Genomic DNA, 17,404 nt, shown 5'->3' on the forward strand with positions numbered 1-17,404 from the left:
ATATGGAAATCGATCCGAAAGATGCCGTACGGTACATACTACTACCTGTGTCTCTGGCAAGGCGTTTTATGATATTCCTACGGAGTACTTTTCTGGTCGATTTCTTTTTGCATGAAAACTTACTGTCATTCTATAACTTTATTTCGTGGAGAGAAGGGTGAACCGCTATATATTCTACAGGGAAGTTCCTCTTATTTGTCGTTCTTGTTTATTCCCCGGGTGGTTTCCCCTAGCTGTAGCCTTCTGCACATGATTACCACTGTGTTTGAAGTTATTATACAGGGGAAAGGCGTTGTGTATTGTACTATCACTGGACAAGATGCAACAGGAATTGTTCTTGCATTTCGTTATTTCGTTTGTTGTTTTTCCTTGGTTGTCTTTTGGGGGTTCAGGCTGTTTATTGTTCTAATGTTTGCTTCTTGTTTTTGCAATTTTAAACATTTATTCTAATCCTGCTGCAAGTGAGTGGAAGCGGTTTGGCCAGCGGGTTCTGAATTAAAGTAGCACTTACATGCAGGTTAGCATCGAAGAAAATGCATGTGTTAGGTGAGTTATTACTCGAATTCATGAAATGATATCAGGGAGGAGTAGATTTGGCGGACTACTTGTAGTGATTATATTAATTCTGGTGGTCATTTATACCTTTTTGGGTTGATGGGGTCTGGACGGAATGTGTTTCTCGTTGTCTTTTACAAACACCAGTGGGCGTAAGTTCCGGAACCGGTCTGAAATGGAACCAGTAAGCATTCCGTCTACGATTTAATCTTAATTTCACTGTTGGCTTTTGGGCGGATCTGATTTATTATTAACACTATTAATCTGATCATAAACGAATTAATAATAATACTATCAATCTTCAAAATATTAAAATTTTATAATTTACGACTGCTCTGGACATGATTTACTCCAAACGAGCTCCCTACGCAGTCTTGGGCTCTCAGTACAGCATCAAAAAGAATGGTTAGCTGCCAACTCTGCAGCCAGGCTAGGAACACATGTATAAATTGAACGTTGGGCTTGCTCGACGAAGAAATTGAGTATGTCATTTCGAGCTCTACAGCCTTCTTAGGGGTGTCTACTGCCGGGCCAAAGACCAAATCGCCCTTCAAGGAACTAATAACAAGACCTAGATATTCGAGTGATATTTGATGATGCTTGGCCTGACTACCCTAGCTAATCGAACACCCCCCCACTCAAGGTTGTTTGTCATAACCGGCTTCTGTACTGTTATTTCCCCAATCACCATCCACTGTTCGAGTGAGGGGGTGCTTAAGTGGCTAGGGAAGTCATCTAACGTTACTCCTATTGAGACACAATTGCAAGCTTCCTTTTCTTGGAATCCCGTTATGTATTCGCCGTAATTACTGTCTCTTTTATTAAGCACCTAAAGTCAAACTTATCAATGTGATCCACTCTCGGCTTGTTTGCTAGAAACGCTCCTTTGACTACATCTCCATAGATCACGTGATAGGAGGGTTAGGGTTGATGGCCATACCACCTCCAACCCCCGCTCTCACCAACCCGGCAGCCAGCCAACCACAGCAAGCTTCATTTGAATGTTCTCATTCCGGCAGGGCGGTTTCCCAAGGCCCATAACCTCCTTACCCATAGGATCCAAGCGCCCCATGTCCAAGATGAATCGAACAAAAATCTATCCCGCGCTTCAATTGCTGGCTGAGAGTGAGACATATCGGGTTACTGGTTCGTGTTTCCAGCCACAGCTTCGTACTTATATCTTACATCACCTAACCAACAACTTGATTAAGGAGGATTTAAGATAGTGGATAGATGGTTCCAGGTTCCGTTGGATTACTTTAATCCAAGGAAGGGTAGTATTAAGATTTTCGCGAGAAACGCGATTCCAAACAAGAAGGATGATGATGGCGCAGCTGGGGGAAAGCTTCCTTACTGTCCGTAAGCTCTCTAAAGCCTAAGAAGCTTCTGATGCTTACTATACTGTGTAGTCATTTATCTCCAAGGTACCTACGCCCCGAATGAATAAGAAAACTTATGTCTTGACAATCACATAGGTGGCCCTGGCTTCGGATGTGGTCCTCCAAGCTCCCATCCGGTAACAGATTTCTTATTCGAGCAGGGCTATCAAGTTTTATATATTGACCAACGCGGCACGGGAATGAGTACACCGATTTCTTCCTTCACATTAGCGAAACAGGGCAGTGTGCGAGAGCAAGCAGATTATGTGAAGCTTTTCAGGGCAGATAATATCGGTGATCCTTCTCACCTCGTAATTGGAGATGAAGTTAATCCTGATAACCTTTACAGTGAGAGATTGTGAGGCTATACGTTTATCATTGCTTCCGGAGGGTGAGAAGTGGTCGGTCATCGGGCAGTCGTTTGGGGGCTTTTGTGCGGTTACTTATCTATCACTTCAGTATGTAAATCCTTTACCCTCTGGTTTTCTATATTATGCTGATACTTTCCTCGCCATAGTCCCGAAGGTCTTAAACAAGGTACATCATAGTTCCTTTTCTACAACTCTATGCTCTCGTACCTCAACTCATTTCCTCTTAGTGTTCACCACTGGTGGGATGCCCCCGCTTGTCAACAACCCAGATGAAGTATACAGGCGTATGTACCTCAAGGTCAAATCCAGAAACAAAGTATATTATGAGAAATATCCTAGAGATATTAAAAGGGTAAGGGATATTATGAAGTATCTGGAAAATAATGAAGTGTTTATGCCGAGCGAGGGAATGTTAACCCCGGAGAGGTTTTTGAGTTTGGGTTTGGCGTTTGGGGGACATGGTATGGCCCTCCATCTCGTTTCGTCCCTTCTGTTCTGTTAGATGAGCGCTGACTTCGGGACAGGAGGAATCGATTCTGTTCATAGTGAGTAACAGCACCCCCTGCTGTAACGGATGTACGTTTTTCGATTTAACAACCATTAGTCCTTGTCCAAAATGCGGCCAGTGACCTTAACCAATTTGGAGCTTTGACCTACAAAACCCTCTCCTCTATTGAGTCACACCAAAGCTTCGACACGAATCCCATCTACGCCATCGGCCATGAAATGATTTACTGCCAGGGGTCCGTTTCCACATCTTTTAGTATTACCCTACAGCTAACCTTGCCGCTTATGCAGTGAGTCATCACGATGGTCCGCCCAAAGGGTATTAGATGCTACTAGTAAGCCCTCAATATTCTCGTGGGAGGACATGAAGGAAGTCGACGAAACCGAGCCTGTTTACTTCACTGGCGAAATGGTAATCTTCCGCTTATTCTTATCAACTTCGTGGCGGTGGTTGATGAAAGCAGATATATCAATGGATGTTCAGCGACTTTGCAGAGCTCCACAAGATGGAGGAAGTGGCGGAGAACCTTGCAGAATATAAAGACTGGCCACAGCTCTACGATGAAGAAGTGCTAGCACAGAACCAAGTTCCAGTCTTCGCTGCCACATATATCGAGGATATGTAAGTGAAGTGTTTAATCCGGTTGACTGAACCCTTTTCTAAGTAATATGCAGGTATGTGGACTGCGATTTTGCTAGGGAGACTGCAGGGAAGATTAATGGTGCGAAGGAATTCGTGACGAACGTCATGTTTCATAATGCAGTCCGAAGTAAGACGGAGGGGGTGCTTGGAGAGTTATGGAAATTGAAAGTTGGAGAGGTTGATTAGTGACTATGTGTAGATACATATGGCGAAGATTTGGTATCTGGAGCACCGGATATAGAAAGAAAGAAGATCCTCGAGCTTAACCAGGTTATAGTTGGCTCTGGGTCGATTGATGGTGGATTAGATATAGATACTATCACCCTAGGCTTAAATACATGCATAGCGAAAGATTGATTTATTGGATAAGTAAGGAACTGGTAAAAGACTACAATGCCACGGAGGACAGGGATAAATGTCTACAATGCCATATATAATAACTAGCGTGTGCACAAAAATTCTCACATATTTCCAACTTAAAAATCTGAAGGATCTGAATGGGCAGACATATTATTAATTATATGCCTAGAGGGTTTTTGTGAATTTTTGTGAGTTTATTACATAGTTTTTTAGAGCAATTTCGGTGGCTTGAGGCGGTCAACTTCCTTCCTCCCTAGCAACCCTCAAAAGTCAACCAAAATACCACTAAAAAATTCGAAAAAAATATGATTCAAGATAATTAGAAGCCGATATATTTTTTTAAAATTTTATTTTAAATTCGCGGGCGGGGGTTTGAAGTCCTGGTATCAGCTAAAGAATTGAACGAGGTGTCACCAATTTGTTGTTGTAGACATTTATCCTTGTATGGTGCGCACACTCATAAAGGTGATGGGGTGGCGTACAGAAGATACAGAAGTGGAACAATTGTGGCTGCAATATGGCCTCATGGGCCAATAAGAGAGGGCCTTCTGCTGCATCACTGCCATGGCCTGATCGGGTTTGCTTCTTTAAGGGTATAAATGGGTATAATGCTGTTCCACTTTGCTCAGTCTTGGCGCTTTTTACATACTAAAATACCGAATTTCAAGCTTGAATAACTTTTTAATCAGGACAGATATCAAAAATCGGATTGGTAAAATTATTCTTCATTACTAGTACTTCAAATTTACCAACCCGATTTCTGATATCTGTCCTGGTTAAAAAGTTATTCAACCTCAACCTTGCCCTAATTTTTGACTACATTTATGACTGGGCGCACCATACTCCGTGGCATTGTCTTGTAGAGTTTGTGTTACGGGCTAGTGCAATAACAACAATTCTTTCGCGCACTGCACCACCGACGCCAGTGCGCCAACGTCGATGACGGTCCAGGAACGGCGAAAATGATTCGTCCGATGTCTAACAAATGTGATGCCATAACTAAAGGGAAGTTTGAATACGCGAATAAATCAAGAATCTACATACTCTAGGTATCGTAGTTCGATAAGATCTAAGACGTTTGTCATGTTGTAATACATATGTCTTACCTATTACCAAAGGCAATCTCCGCGTGCATTAACACGCCGCTTTATTCTATGGCATTCGATTGGTTCTTTGGTTGCATTCGCGAATTCGTGCTACATGGTACATGCATCGTGTAACGTTGAATAACCAAACCTCAGCCCCGGCGCGTCTAGTCATGTAGGTATTTAAAGTGGAGCGTGGAGAGGAATCAAATGGGGGAATTGTATGTGTATGGCAGCGTAGTCCAAATCCAGTGTACGGGGTAATAAGTGAGAGAAACCAGATATATCAGCTCCATAATAACTGGCGAATCTATACGAGACAGAGAAGATCAAATATATATTTCAACAAAGTGTAACTGACTGTATCGAGTACTCTGTTAGTACCTGCATTGGTACGCTATATATGTGGCGTTTTTTGTGTTTGTGATCAATTATTGAGGCATGCAGACTGCTGTTGTACTCTACTCTACTGGTCAACTCATAAGACATCCCCACATCCCCGAAATCTACGGTTCAGACCAAAGCTGCATTGGCCCTTTTTTTTTGTGGGTGTGATGAATCTTTCTACGTGCTTATTACGAGCACTATAACTGTAGCATAAGAGAGGGTCACCACCCACCACCCAGGTCTCATCCCCTCTTTCTGTTTCTTTTCAGTATAAATTCCTCAAGATTCAATTATGAACACCCACAACCAAATGTCAGACTATCAGAAGAATCGCACCACAAATGTCGCTGCCTCCCCTGTACCCGCGATGCCAACACCAGTAAACTCAATGCCGATATATCAGTATCCACTGTCCCAACAGCCACCGCAACCGCAACAACAACCACAGATGCAAATGCAGACGCAATTTCACCCTCAACATGCTCAGCCTGTCCAGCAGCTTGCGGAACACTATACACCACAGCATGGACCCACAGGCCCGTGGCAACATGACATGTGCGATTGCTTCGACGACCTGTCGACATGTACTACCTTACCACTTGAATTACTTGATGGTGTTGTGGGGCAGCTTTACTGATATAAAATTGACATAAACAGGTCTTCTGGGATTCTGCCTCCCCTGCGTTCTTTACAGTAGAACTCTTGAGCGGATACGGACCTCACCTTCAACCTTGAAGAATTGGTCGTGTATAAACCTCGCCGTAAGTGTCTCTCTGCTAGTACGCTCACGCTCAGCTATAGCTTTGATACTAATAGATTATTATTTAAACAGTGTTTTTTCTGGTTCTGCACATGCGGCTCAGGTTCAGGTCGTCAGCGGAGTGAGATTAGATACAGATACAACCTCCAAGGAAGTGGGGTGGGCGATTGCTGTAGACACCTTTGCTGCAGTAGCTGTACGTTGATCCAAGAGGATATCGAGGTGAGAGACAGAGAGCGGGCGAGGGCACAGATGGGAGGGTATGCGGCGCCGCAGCAGATGAGCTATATTGCGCCCCAAACCCAGGGACAGATGAATTATGCACCACAGCGCTAAGGGCGTACTATATATATCGGGTTTGAGCAATTTTGGAGCGGTTTTTTGGGGCCAATTTCTTTTTTAGCTATGGATACTTAATGATCGTAATGAACAATGACTTGTGTGGTTATGGGTACGGTTTGCGGGTGGGTCGTAGCGCGCGTTTCAGGCCTTTTCATATACAATGTGTTTGTATTGGAGTATCGATTATGTCTGTCTAGCTAGCAGGTATGCATATGGTAATCAAGCATTCGAGAGTCACTGTATCGGTGTTTTTAGACGAACTTTCGCTTACTATGGAGCTAGCTGAGTTTGAATTCTAAAAAAGTTTTAGTACTTACAAGCGGAGTGCGGCCTTTGGCTGCCTAAATGTAGTGAGGAAATGAAGGTACAGGCAGTACTGCGATAGTAATTTTTCTTAGCTAGATTATTGCTGTCATTCTGGATTATTGGGTCATCCAAACGCACTAAACCTCGTCTCCATCTCTCTTTATATGTAATCTGTGATATATTAGCTTTAGTATGCACCCCAAGTCATTCAATGAGTAGCGTTAGTATGTACATGTAGTTCATGATAAAATGGTATCAGGGGAATTCGACCTTCATATATAAAAATATAGTTGTAGTTCTGTCAGTGTTTGTTCTTTTATATCCATCAATTGCAATAGCTACACGCCTTTTAATGCCAGTTCCCTTCCATCTCGGGAGTAGTTCTTTGTCGAAATATGATATGCAATCAATATTAGAAATACATGTAGTGCGCTGCAACCAATAGGAGACATTCCTGGTGACAATGAGGAAGACTATATAGTTTAGACATGTGGTTTCGGAGGATCGGTCAATTCTTTGTTTTCAATAAATTTAATAAATATCTCAGTCCACTGTCTCGCTCAATTGAAATGTATGAGACTCAACCATGATATACTTTCCTTTCGAATTTCGGATAGCGTATGTACACGGGCGGTCACTCTGTATTTGTTATTTCGTTGCACATGCGCATTTCGTATGCACAGTAACCAACCCAGGCTTTCAGAGTTTTATGAGACGCCCAATAGCAGAGTTCTTGAATGTGCTTGTACCCGGCGGGGTGGTCATTCTCTTGTATCAAGTAAATATCTTACACCAACTGGAGCGAAGCTTTCACACGCAACCACTGTGACAGCTTACTAATAATAATACCGATCGCTAATCATTCGAAAAACTTTGAGGGGTGATGGTTTCCCAGATTATAGTTCTGATGCAATTCCTTGTTCGTTCCGGATTAATAGCTACATAGAAGAGGAATCTCTAATTACATGGTGCTGTTGTGACTACACGTACACAACGCCTTTCCTTAATATTCTTAAAGGGTCCGGAAAGCACCTACTTTGTGCCAGAACTTACTATGTAGAATGAGAGATCTGTAAGTACTGGGTGGAGGTTATAGTGACTATTTCCCGCCTCGTAGCTCTCTATAGATTTTTCTAATGGGCTTGTTTGATATACTCTTTCATTAAATTAATTAGTATAGCCTTTCGGGGGTAATCGAGTTGTTGGTGGACAGTGCAGACTTCTGGCCGCGGTAGTTGTTTAGCGGGTCCCTGGGGACATGGAATATTCTGGTAGAGAATCAAGTATATATATATATATATAACTGACAATAAGGGCAGAGCCTGAGCTAGGGAGTTGAGAAGATCAAAAGTGATAAAAATCGGTTACAGCGGACTCTATGTATAGTGACGGGCACGAGACAAGACGAGACGAGACTTGGACAGGTCTTGTCTTGTCTTGTATTTTTTTCATTCTGGTCTCGAAAGTCTCGAGAAAATGGCCCAGTCTTGACAAAGTCTCAAGACTTCGTGGTCATGTGACTTTGATGCCAGAAAAGGCTAGAAAAGGCAAGTCGGAAGTTTGTTACCAAACCCTAACCCTGGTTTAGGAGTTTGCAATATCAAATTGTGTGGTAGAAAAAAGCCAAAAAAGTCTCGAGACAAATCTCGAGACATCTATGACCAGTCTTGTCTTGTCTCGTCTTGTTGTCCCTAAGGTCTCGTCTTGTTTTGCCAAAAGTCTCGAGATAACTTGTCTCGTGCCATCACTATCTATGCATGTACTCATATATAAGACTGAAAAGCCTTGATCTTATATGCGAATATGCGGGTGGCCAGGTTGTACACTTGGGTTTGAAAGCCCAAAACCCGAACCGCGTTAATAATGTACATATGTTACTTGATGACGCCAAGACACAAACGCGAGTGAGAATCTGTGATAACGTGGCTTGAACTGCCAAAGTTAGCGCTCGTTCAGCGTTTAAAGCCAAATACCGATATTGACTAGTGATGGGCAAGAGCCGATCCAGGTCGAGCTGTCTTAGTGACGAGCCCGAGCCAGCTCAAGCCCATATCCAAAAAGCTTGAGCCTAGCGAAGCGTTAGTAATGGTTCGAGAAAGCCAGCGCTTGGTGATTTACATGAGAATATTCTCCATTATTTATCCTGAATGTGAACTCTATATGCCGACTTACTGTAAGATCTATTTTTAGCTATAAACATGAGAGCTAGAGCCTAAGCTCGAGCTAAGCTCTAGGGCTCGAACACCTCGATCACAAGCCTTTGTCTCCACAGCCGGAGCTAGCTCGAGCCCTACGTATACCCTGAGCTTGTGCCCATCACTACATGTAGTATTGACTTATGGATAACTGTTCTATAATATACGTGCAGGACTCTACTATGTACATTTATTAATCACTTAGGGTTTTTGCGTAATCATTTGAAATTTCCTATCAAGTTCGGAGGTCTTGAATCCCCGGGGCGTTCATCATTAAAGCTATCAATCGGTTAGTCTCAACATCTGGTGAGAGTTTATATGTCGAAAATGTAAACCTCCCAACAGAAGATTAGACCTGCTTCATACGATATCACTCCGTTTGATCTTGATCGTATAATCCATCAGATTAGATCAAGATTATCTTTTGATCAACGACCAGGTCTCCGGGTGATCGGCATGGATCAATTAATAATATTGAAAAGTAATAGATTTATTAATGGAAACATTACATAAACAGGCCAGAAGATAGAAATAATAGGATCGTCTGTCCCTATATTGTTCTGAAATGACGTGATTCTTGACCCTTGATTAAGGAGGGGGACTCACACGCACAATTTGGCTTTCATAAGCGCACTTATAAAATTCGGATTCTGGGTACGGGGTATTTTTTTATGCCTAAGGACTTTTTTATGCCTAAGAACATACATAAGTATCACAGGTGGCCACTATATCTATATATTACACCGCGACAAAAAAGATATGGAAACAAGCTCGATCAAGATATACATCATTTTAATTCTGACACACTGGGTACACGTATGTTCCCCATGAAGAAATTTGACAAGTTGGTCTCTGGAAAATTCGGTTATCAATTATTTATTACATCCCTCTCTCTCTGGCGTTGTATGTATGGATTTACGAGTACCTACAAAACAGCTTCCCCGCGGGGTATTGGTTTTTAATCTCGATAAATATTTGTATCTGCAGACCTGCGCGAGCCCGCGTGCAACCGACAAAGTGGTGAAGTCGAAGCGTCTAATAGATCGCCCGAGCTTGTACTAATGGAGTATTGATGATGAATACGTGTGGCTCGCGCGCTTTGGAGATAATCTAAGATATTGTACGCTGTAAAGAGCTTATGGTGACCAGCGGCGACCGACACAGCGCGAATTGATTCTGGGTATTGATGCTGAAGTTCATTTCCGATTTCCGGTCCCCATACTCAAAGCTTGGAACCGTTTTCACCGTTTCCTCATAACAAAGTAGTCTAAGTCTTGTTTTATTACTGCTTGTATCTCGGGGAAATCGGGGGGAAGGGGGATTGAAGTATATTCGCTAGGTTGCAATTTGCATAACAAGGCCGCATCGAATATCCAATACTTGACAATTCTTTCGTGTTGAAGGAACCACTCTGGCTTGACAGGTCCCAGAACATAGCTAGGAAAAGAGCACTAACAACTATTTAGAACTCTCCTATTTCGTAGGTCGTTCAGTGCCTTTCCTGGTTTATAGTCCGTGTGACTTAAGGGCAGGGTCCGTCCCCAGATATGTATGGCACAGAACGGGTGATGTAAACGCGTGCTATTCTGTGACCTCATTGGTATGTGCTTACATGTAGCCTAGCTACAACTTAAACACCAAATTTCAACTCACGTGCTCGGCTTTATCCGAGACATTTGCATCCGGATGAAATATAAGCTTGCAATTTCACAAAGCTCGAAATGTCAATTCCTAAGAATATCCTAATTTTGGATGAAGCGGCAAATACCATTGCAATCCTATGATGTACTTGACTGGGAGAAGTAAAAGTCACGTGAATCCCATTGTTAAAGATCAATTGAATTGACATCCGCGGAGGAAAAATGCAGAATACAGATCTTGTCCTCAGTTGATTGTTTGCGTGGACCAGGTCTATGCGGGAGTATGGTTAATAGGGAGTGTCCTGTATGCCGGGGTTCGGCTTTCATAGGTGGTTCATGAGTGGCCAGTGCTCTTGAGTTAATTACGCTCTTGTGTCCGGGTCTAAAGCGGTAGTACACGTCGTGTTGTGGTTGTCTCAAGATCGAGTGATAATCTGTGACCGTTCATTGTGCCAAACGAACCGCTCTCCCTTGTGGGTGAAAAAGTAACAAATAAATTATCCGACATTTTAACATGCCGATAGGGAGAATGAGATGAATTTTTCCGTTCCGTAGTACGTGATTCATTTGATCCGTTCCTTCCTCTAAAAGCTGCTCCGACAACAGCTCATTCGGTCATTCAATGAATCGTCTAAACCCCGCTTCCCCGCGCCTGAAGCACGTAGCTATCCCCCTCACTGGGGAAAACCAAAGAAGATTTCCCCAGGGGACTAAGAAAGAGTGGAGAGAATGCAACCTATGGGCAAAGAAATGGGGCTCAACTCTTTTACTCAAAGAAATGTGGAGGTTGTTGCCCGATAGCTACGTTTTGGGTATAGTGATGTGAAAGAGCGGGGATAAGTTTTTCCATCCCGGTGCGTTCTGCAAGGAACCGTAGGGTTAGATAGAGACAGGGGTCGGATCTGTCGGTGAATTTGTATCGGAGTTATTATTTCCAACGGGTTGGACTAACCGCGCATGACGCTTGAGTGGAGCTGTACAGGAGAAGGTAAATGATTGGCTGGCAAGTACCTGGAAGTAACGTGGTGGATCATCCAGTAGGAGGATAGGGCCCTGTTGCTACTATTTTCTCTGTACGTATTCGGGAGATGTAACGAAATTTGGGCAGATGATTTAGTCCATTCCATGAGCTGATTGTTTTGAAACCTCGATTTTGAAGATTTTTTATTTTTTTTTTCAGTCGGATGATGAGGGTTCCGGCGAAATGAGAAAAAAAAAATCCGTTTGATTAGATTCCGTTTTGTTTTCCACTATCTTGTTTTTTTTTTTTTTACTTTTCTTCTTCACCCTTCTACCATTTAATCCTCGAAATACCGCGGCATAGAGAACCCTGAAGATTCCAAGTCCTGGAGCCTAGGTATCGAGACGTTACCGGCAAACCGGCGAGTTCTCTGACGTGATGGAATTTTCAATTGAAAATTATCATTGGATCAAATCTCACGGAGACCCACTAGATTCACCTTCGTAGCGTGTGAAGTGATATTTCTCTCTCCCTAGACTTGTTCCCTTTCATATCGTTGTTGAAAAGAGTTCCGTGGTTGAACCAGGGGAAGCTGCGGTCCTTTGGCCGGTGTTCTAGCGGCATCTCGGAACAACTTAGGGTTTAAATGCCAAGAAGTGTTTAGTCGCTATGGGTTAGGGGTAGCATGGCTCGGAAGCCAGTGCGAACGACGGGTGGTGACTGATCGATCGGAAAAAGGTACCGCACACCACGCAGCGCGCTACATACATGCCGGCCGGGATCTCGCCGTAGCTTTCTTGCAGGTTGGTTTGCATGCATCCGTCTGAAATCCCCGGAGACGTGATATGGTACGACTGGGATCGGCCAAACTGATAGGGAGAATACAAAAAATCACCGCATGCTTGATGATTGAGCCTGAAGATTCCGTGATTCAAGACAGGAGACAATATCGAAGGCGAAAGATGGTGACGGATGAATTATTTTATACCAGGGGCCATGTATGTAGGTAGAGTACAGTAGCTGTAGTAGCCTTCCATCTCAAACTAATCTTAACGGGATCGTAAGGAAGTTCGCGAAATGCTGCCCTATGGATCAGTTACAGGCCACTTTTTTTTTTCGGATAAAACATTTTTGTTTGGTTAGGGCGATTTGTTTGGGCTAGTCGCCGCATAGGTGTGTTGAAGAATAGAAAAGATCTGCATTTTGTTTTGGAGGAGGTTGAAAAAGCTCATGTCATGGCCACTCTTTCACTAAGCGCAGTCAGCAACCGGCCGGGCCAGTGACCACAACTTGATGTAGATAGTAGGAGTGAATCAGATGTAGTATAGTAATCAGTGAATTGGAATCTTTTTCTTGGAGGGGTAGAGGCGGCATAGGATATTACTTCTAGATCTATCGATGTGTTACGGCCGTACGGAGGGGTTCGAATTGCTGTACATTCGTTTTGCTTTGATGTTGTTGCATGCCGGCCGAAGACTACATTCTGTCTCGGGGGCCATCGGATATGGACTACGGAGTTCACATCGACAAGAGTTTTGATGAAAGGCTTGATGCCGAGACCGAATCCTCGTTAATATTTTTCCGTGAGGTTTTCAGCTAGGATCGGAGGTCTGGGCTTGGCGGAGATCAATCTCAAATTCAAAGTGACGTGGGAGGCGCTGTCGGCAGGCGGATCGGATTATTGTGCCTCCGACAGCATTTGTTCCGTGTCGGTGCCTTGTCCGGACCCACTTCGTCACTCGACATCTCGACATCAACCGGAGGGGCCAACCTCTTGCATCCATACATCCCACTTCATCCCCTCCAGATCTCGTCCCCACCTCGTATGTCCGTTCCACAGCTTAATCGCCACCAATTCTTCCCCTCGTAGAACTGCGTTTGTTACAATGGGTAAAGCATCTTAATTTCTTGACATCTGTGGGTAAGATAGTGTGGTCTTTTAGGACGGGTGAATTGAATGCAGGTTCAACGGGACTAGAGATGAACAAAGGGACAGAAAGCAAAATTAAGGGATTATGTTGCATGGGGAAAGTACTGTGGGGAAAAAGAAAAAGAAAATTAAGAAGATCCCAAGCGTCACGACGTGACTGAGGAGACGTGTATTATTTGGCGGGGCGTTCGTGGATACAATTCTCGGTGTAGGCGTAAATCCTGGTATGTACTTCTGTTTCAGTAGATTAAATCAATTCCCGAATTAATTCAAGAGCTGAAAATATCTCTTGCCATCATCGTCATCATCATTGCAGTCATGATCATGTTCACCGTTAGGTTTGGATGTCTCAAAGGATGTAGGCATCTCCCTAGCTTCTTGGTCTGGTCTCTATGTCACAAACTAGCTTTCGGCCTCTCGGGACCAGGAATTGTCTGCTGTTTCATTTTTCCCAATTTTCCCACTTGACCTTTTTTTCCCACTACCTATCCACTTTGGTACGTCACCCCACCATTGGCCAGGGTCCCTAGTGAATTGTGGTCCTACTGTAAGTTTCCCCGTGGGTCACCCCCCCCCCCCCACCCTGGACCTATTAACCCACATTCTTCTTCTCCATCTTTTTTTTCTTTAAATACTCTATTCTCCCCGCGTATCCTCAACCTCTATTCATCCTCAATTCCTATCAACATCACAAACAATGTCTGCTGTAGCTACTTCTCGTCTTGATGAGATCAGATCTGTGGTCTCCGGGCCCATTATGATTCTCGGCCTTGTTGCCTCCATGGGAGGCTTTCTCTTCGGTGCCGACACTGGTCAAGTCTCTGGTTTCATCATCATGGAGGATTTCATGAAACGTTTCGCCGAGGACCGCGGTTTGGGTGTTTATGCCTGGAGTCAGACTCGAGAGGGTCTCATTGTGGGAATGCTCTCAATCGGTGCTCTCATCGGTGCTTTGATTGCTGGTCCTCTTGGAAACTCATTCGGAAGAAAGAAGGCTATGATTGGTATTGTTTTCGTCTACTTTATTGGAAATACTATTTCCATCTCAGCTCAGCATGCGTGGTATCAAATTATCATCGGTCGTGTTTTCAGTGGTATTGCCATCGGTGCACTTTCATGTATGCCCCCTCAAGCAGTCCAAATTGATTCCATAGGGATAAAGCTAACATCTTCCAGCACTTGTTCCTGTGTACGTGTCTGAAACGGTCCCTAAACAGGTCCGTGGTGCGATGGTTGCCAGTTATCAGCTCTTTGTCACTTGTGGTCTCTTGACTTCATACTGTGTCAACTTGGGTACTTCTCGTGTCAGCAACAGCGGCGAGTGGAGGGGACCTCTTGCGATCGGTTACTTTTGGGCCAGTTCCCTTATGGTTGGGTAAGAAATCTTGTCAATCATTCTTCCTGTCTGAATTGTGTCTAACCTGTGATAGAATGTTTTTCCTTCCCGAATCCCCCAGATGGCTTCTTGCAAACGACAAGAACGAGGAGTGTCTTGCGGCTCTCCGCTTCATCGCCGGTGCAAAGAACAGGGACAAGAAGGGTTTTATCGAGGGCGAGTACCAGGATATCGAAGCTCTTGTCCGTGAGGCAGCTGCCGCCGGCAAAGCCAGTTTCTTCTCCAGTTTCGATCCCAAGGGCAAGGCTCTTTACCGGACTCTGCTCGGTTTCATGTTGATGGTTTGCCAGCAGCTTACCGGAGCCAACTACTTCTTCTACTATGGTATGCCCAATTTATATATCAAATGAATGAAACAGTTCAAAGCTGATTACAATATAGGTGCGAGTATCTTCAAGTCTGTCGGAATCTCCAACTCCTTCGCCACTCAGATTATTCTCGGTGCCGTCAACGTCGTCTGTACATTCCCTGGTTTGTGGTTTATTGAGAAGTTCGGACGCCGCAAGACCCTTATCGGCGGTGCTCTTTGGCAGATGGCTTGGCTTTTGATTTTTGGTGCCATTGGTAGCGAGAAGGATCCCTCTGAAAAATCTATCGGTGGTGTTCTTATTCTCTGCGCTTGCATGTTCATCGCTTCATTCGCCTCGACCTGGGGACCCGGTACCTGGGTCTGTGTCGGAGAAATGTACCCTCTTCGCACCAGATCTCACTCCAGCGCCATCGCAACAACCGGTAACTGGATGTGGAACTTTTTGTTGACCTTCTTCACACCATTCATCACCAAGGCTATTGGATACAGATACGGATACGTCTTTGCCGGATGTAACTTTTTGGCTGCCGTTATCGTGTACTTCTTCCTCTACGAGAGCAGCAGCCTTTCATTGGAACAGGTCGAGGACATGTACAACGACACTAATGTCAACCCTTGGAACTCTAGCAGTAAGTCGAATTTATTCTAGATAATCAAATCAAAAAAACAATGCTAACATGATATAGAATGGGTTCCCCATGGTCTTGCAAGCAGGAACGAGGCTGTCGACGTCTCGAAAGAGCAACAGGCCATCGCCGCCGGTGTCTTCGCCGAGGCTCAACATGACGAGCGAGTTGCTGGAAACAAGGCATACGCGTAAATGAATCAGTATGAGCCAAGTGTGTGGGGGAGTTTCATTTATTTCTTATTTTTCTTTTTGGGTAATGTCAGGGGTTTTGGAGCGAGGTTGTGGCTGTCGGCATGAGTCTTGTTAGACCTGGTCAAAATTTGGCGATCATTGTTATTTTCTCTTTTTTTTCCCTTTGTGGTTTCGTACGCATCTCCATGAGTCTCTTTCTTTGATCATGGATTGTATAAAGTACAGATGATGATAAGTTTGTGTGGGTTACGGGAAGATGACGCCGAGATGCAAGGACGGATTTGATTATCAGTGTGGTTTTGTAATATAGTGGGACGGGAAGGTAGAAGTGCATCGGACTTTCTTTGTTGTGTATAGGATATACCAATCACTTTTCCTTTCGAAGGAAGAAATGAAGACATAAACATCCTTAGAGTGCAGTTCTTTCGAGTGGGCTTTATTTATAACTTGTTAATTAATGAGAACAATGCCAACATATATAACGGAGGGTGAGTGATGGGCTGTGATTGTGCGTAGGGTGGTAGTGTGAAGGGCGGCAAAAAGAAGCAAGCCCCCAATCTGCCCGGATTTTCGTGGCTGCTTGGGGGCTTGCCAACTGAACTAAGTAGAAGATCGAAGCTTACAGCTCTATGGTGTAGCGATGTGCACGTGTTCGGTGCGACACTGGAGAAGCTTAGTTGGTCTACAACTTGGCATTTCGGGTCCAGAGTGACATGGGTAAGGGTTCTCGTGCATGGCCCCCACAGCCGGGCAGCAGCGACAGCGAGTGATTATCTGTGATCGAGATTTCGGAACAACAGACACCCAACACGGATAAGATTTTACAGTGTCAGGCTATATGTATCAAGGGGACGGGCTACCTGGACACATAGAAGTAGCTGCTTTGGAAATCAACCGTTGTTTTATGACACCTATGAAGCCGAAGTAGTGGGAAACGGATGGGCTTACAGGCGTCAAGGTTGTTCCTAGAAATGCTACTTTGTCTGGGCTTTCGGCATTTGGGGATATATCATGATTGACACTGATGAACTAGGCGAGCGCTACCTGGTGGGCTATGTACCTGCTCCAGGTGGACCAACAACCCTAACCCATACCAATATATCGGTATTTCAAATAATGAGAGTAATATGAGAATACATAGGTATTACTCCTTGCGAGCGAGGAGAAATCGAGGATTGCACCAGCGATGCGAGTTTTGCGACTGCGAGATAGGAGACACTTCTAGAAACTAATCCATAGCCTTCCTTCAGGGTATGGTTACGGCCACCGCCCTCGTGGGAGGGATGGTCGGAGTCTAGGGGCGTCGTGCCTAGTTCGTTCTAAACGTAGATAAAGGATACGGGTGAGCCGGGAATGGATGCGTTAGTGGTTTCGGCCTGTTTGCGCTGGTGCAAAATCCTACGGTCAGAGTAAGCCCGTGCTGAACATTTCAAGCGGAGCTATAAATGAATGTGTTG

General features: G+C 44.3%; 2 protein-coding genes across 2 annotated transcripts; both read left to right on the forward strand.

Moving 5' to 3' along the window:
- Positions 1 to 1,634: 1,634 nt before the first annotated feature.
- On the forward strand, positions 1,635 to 3,641 carry LAJ45_11110 (uncharacterized protein; the record flags this gene model as incomplete). Its single annotated transcript, XM_046120621.1, has 12 exons — positions 1,635 to 1,701; positions 1,767 to 1,910; positions 1,965 to 1,979; positions 2,031 to 2,228; positions 2,284 to 2,392; positions 2,452 to 2,471; positions 2,533 to 2,766; positions 2,830 to 2,850; positions 2,910 to 3,048; positions 3,104 to 3,224; positions 3,277 to 3,434; positions 3,488 to 3,641. The coding sequence occupies 12 exons, from the start codon at positions 1,635 to 1,637 to the stop codon at positions 3,639 to 3,641; spliced, it is 1,380 nt and encodes a 459-aa protein (XP_045966208.1).
- A 10,477-nt stretch (positions 3,642 to 14,118) lies between these two features.
- Positions 14,119 to 15,947, forward strand: LAJ45_11111 (uncharacterized protein; the record flags this gene model as incomplete). The annotated part of the gene is made up of 5 exons (XM_046120622.1): positions 14,119 to 14,539; positions 14,598 to 14,796; positions 14,852 to 15,141; positions 15,199 to 15,756; positions 15,814 to 15,947. 5 exons carry the CDS (start codon positions 14,119 to 14,121, stop codon positions 15,945 to 15,947), a joined length of 1,602 nt encoding a protein of 533 aa, XP_045966209.1.
- Between the last annotated feature and the right edge of the window lie 1,457 nt (positions 15,948 to 17,404).

The sequence above is a fragment of the Morchella importuna genome (genome assembly GCF_003444635.1).
Source record: "Morchella importuna strain M04M26 chromosome Unknown Morimp01GS056, whole genome shotgun sequence".
NCBI classification, from domain to species: domain Eukaryota; kingdom Fungi; phylum Ascomycota; class Pezizomycetes; order Pezizales; family Morchellaceae; genus Morchella; species Morchella importuna.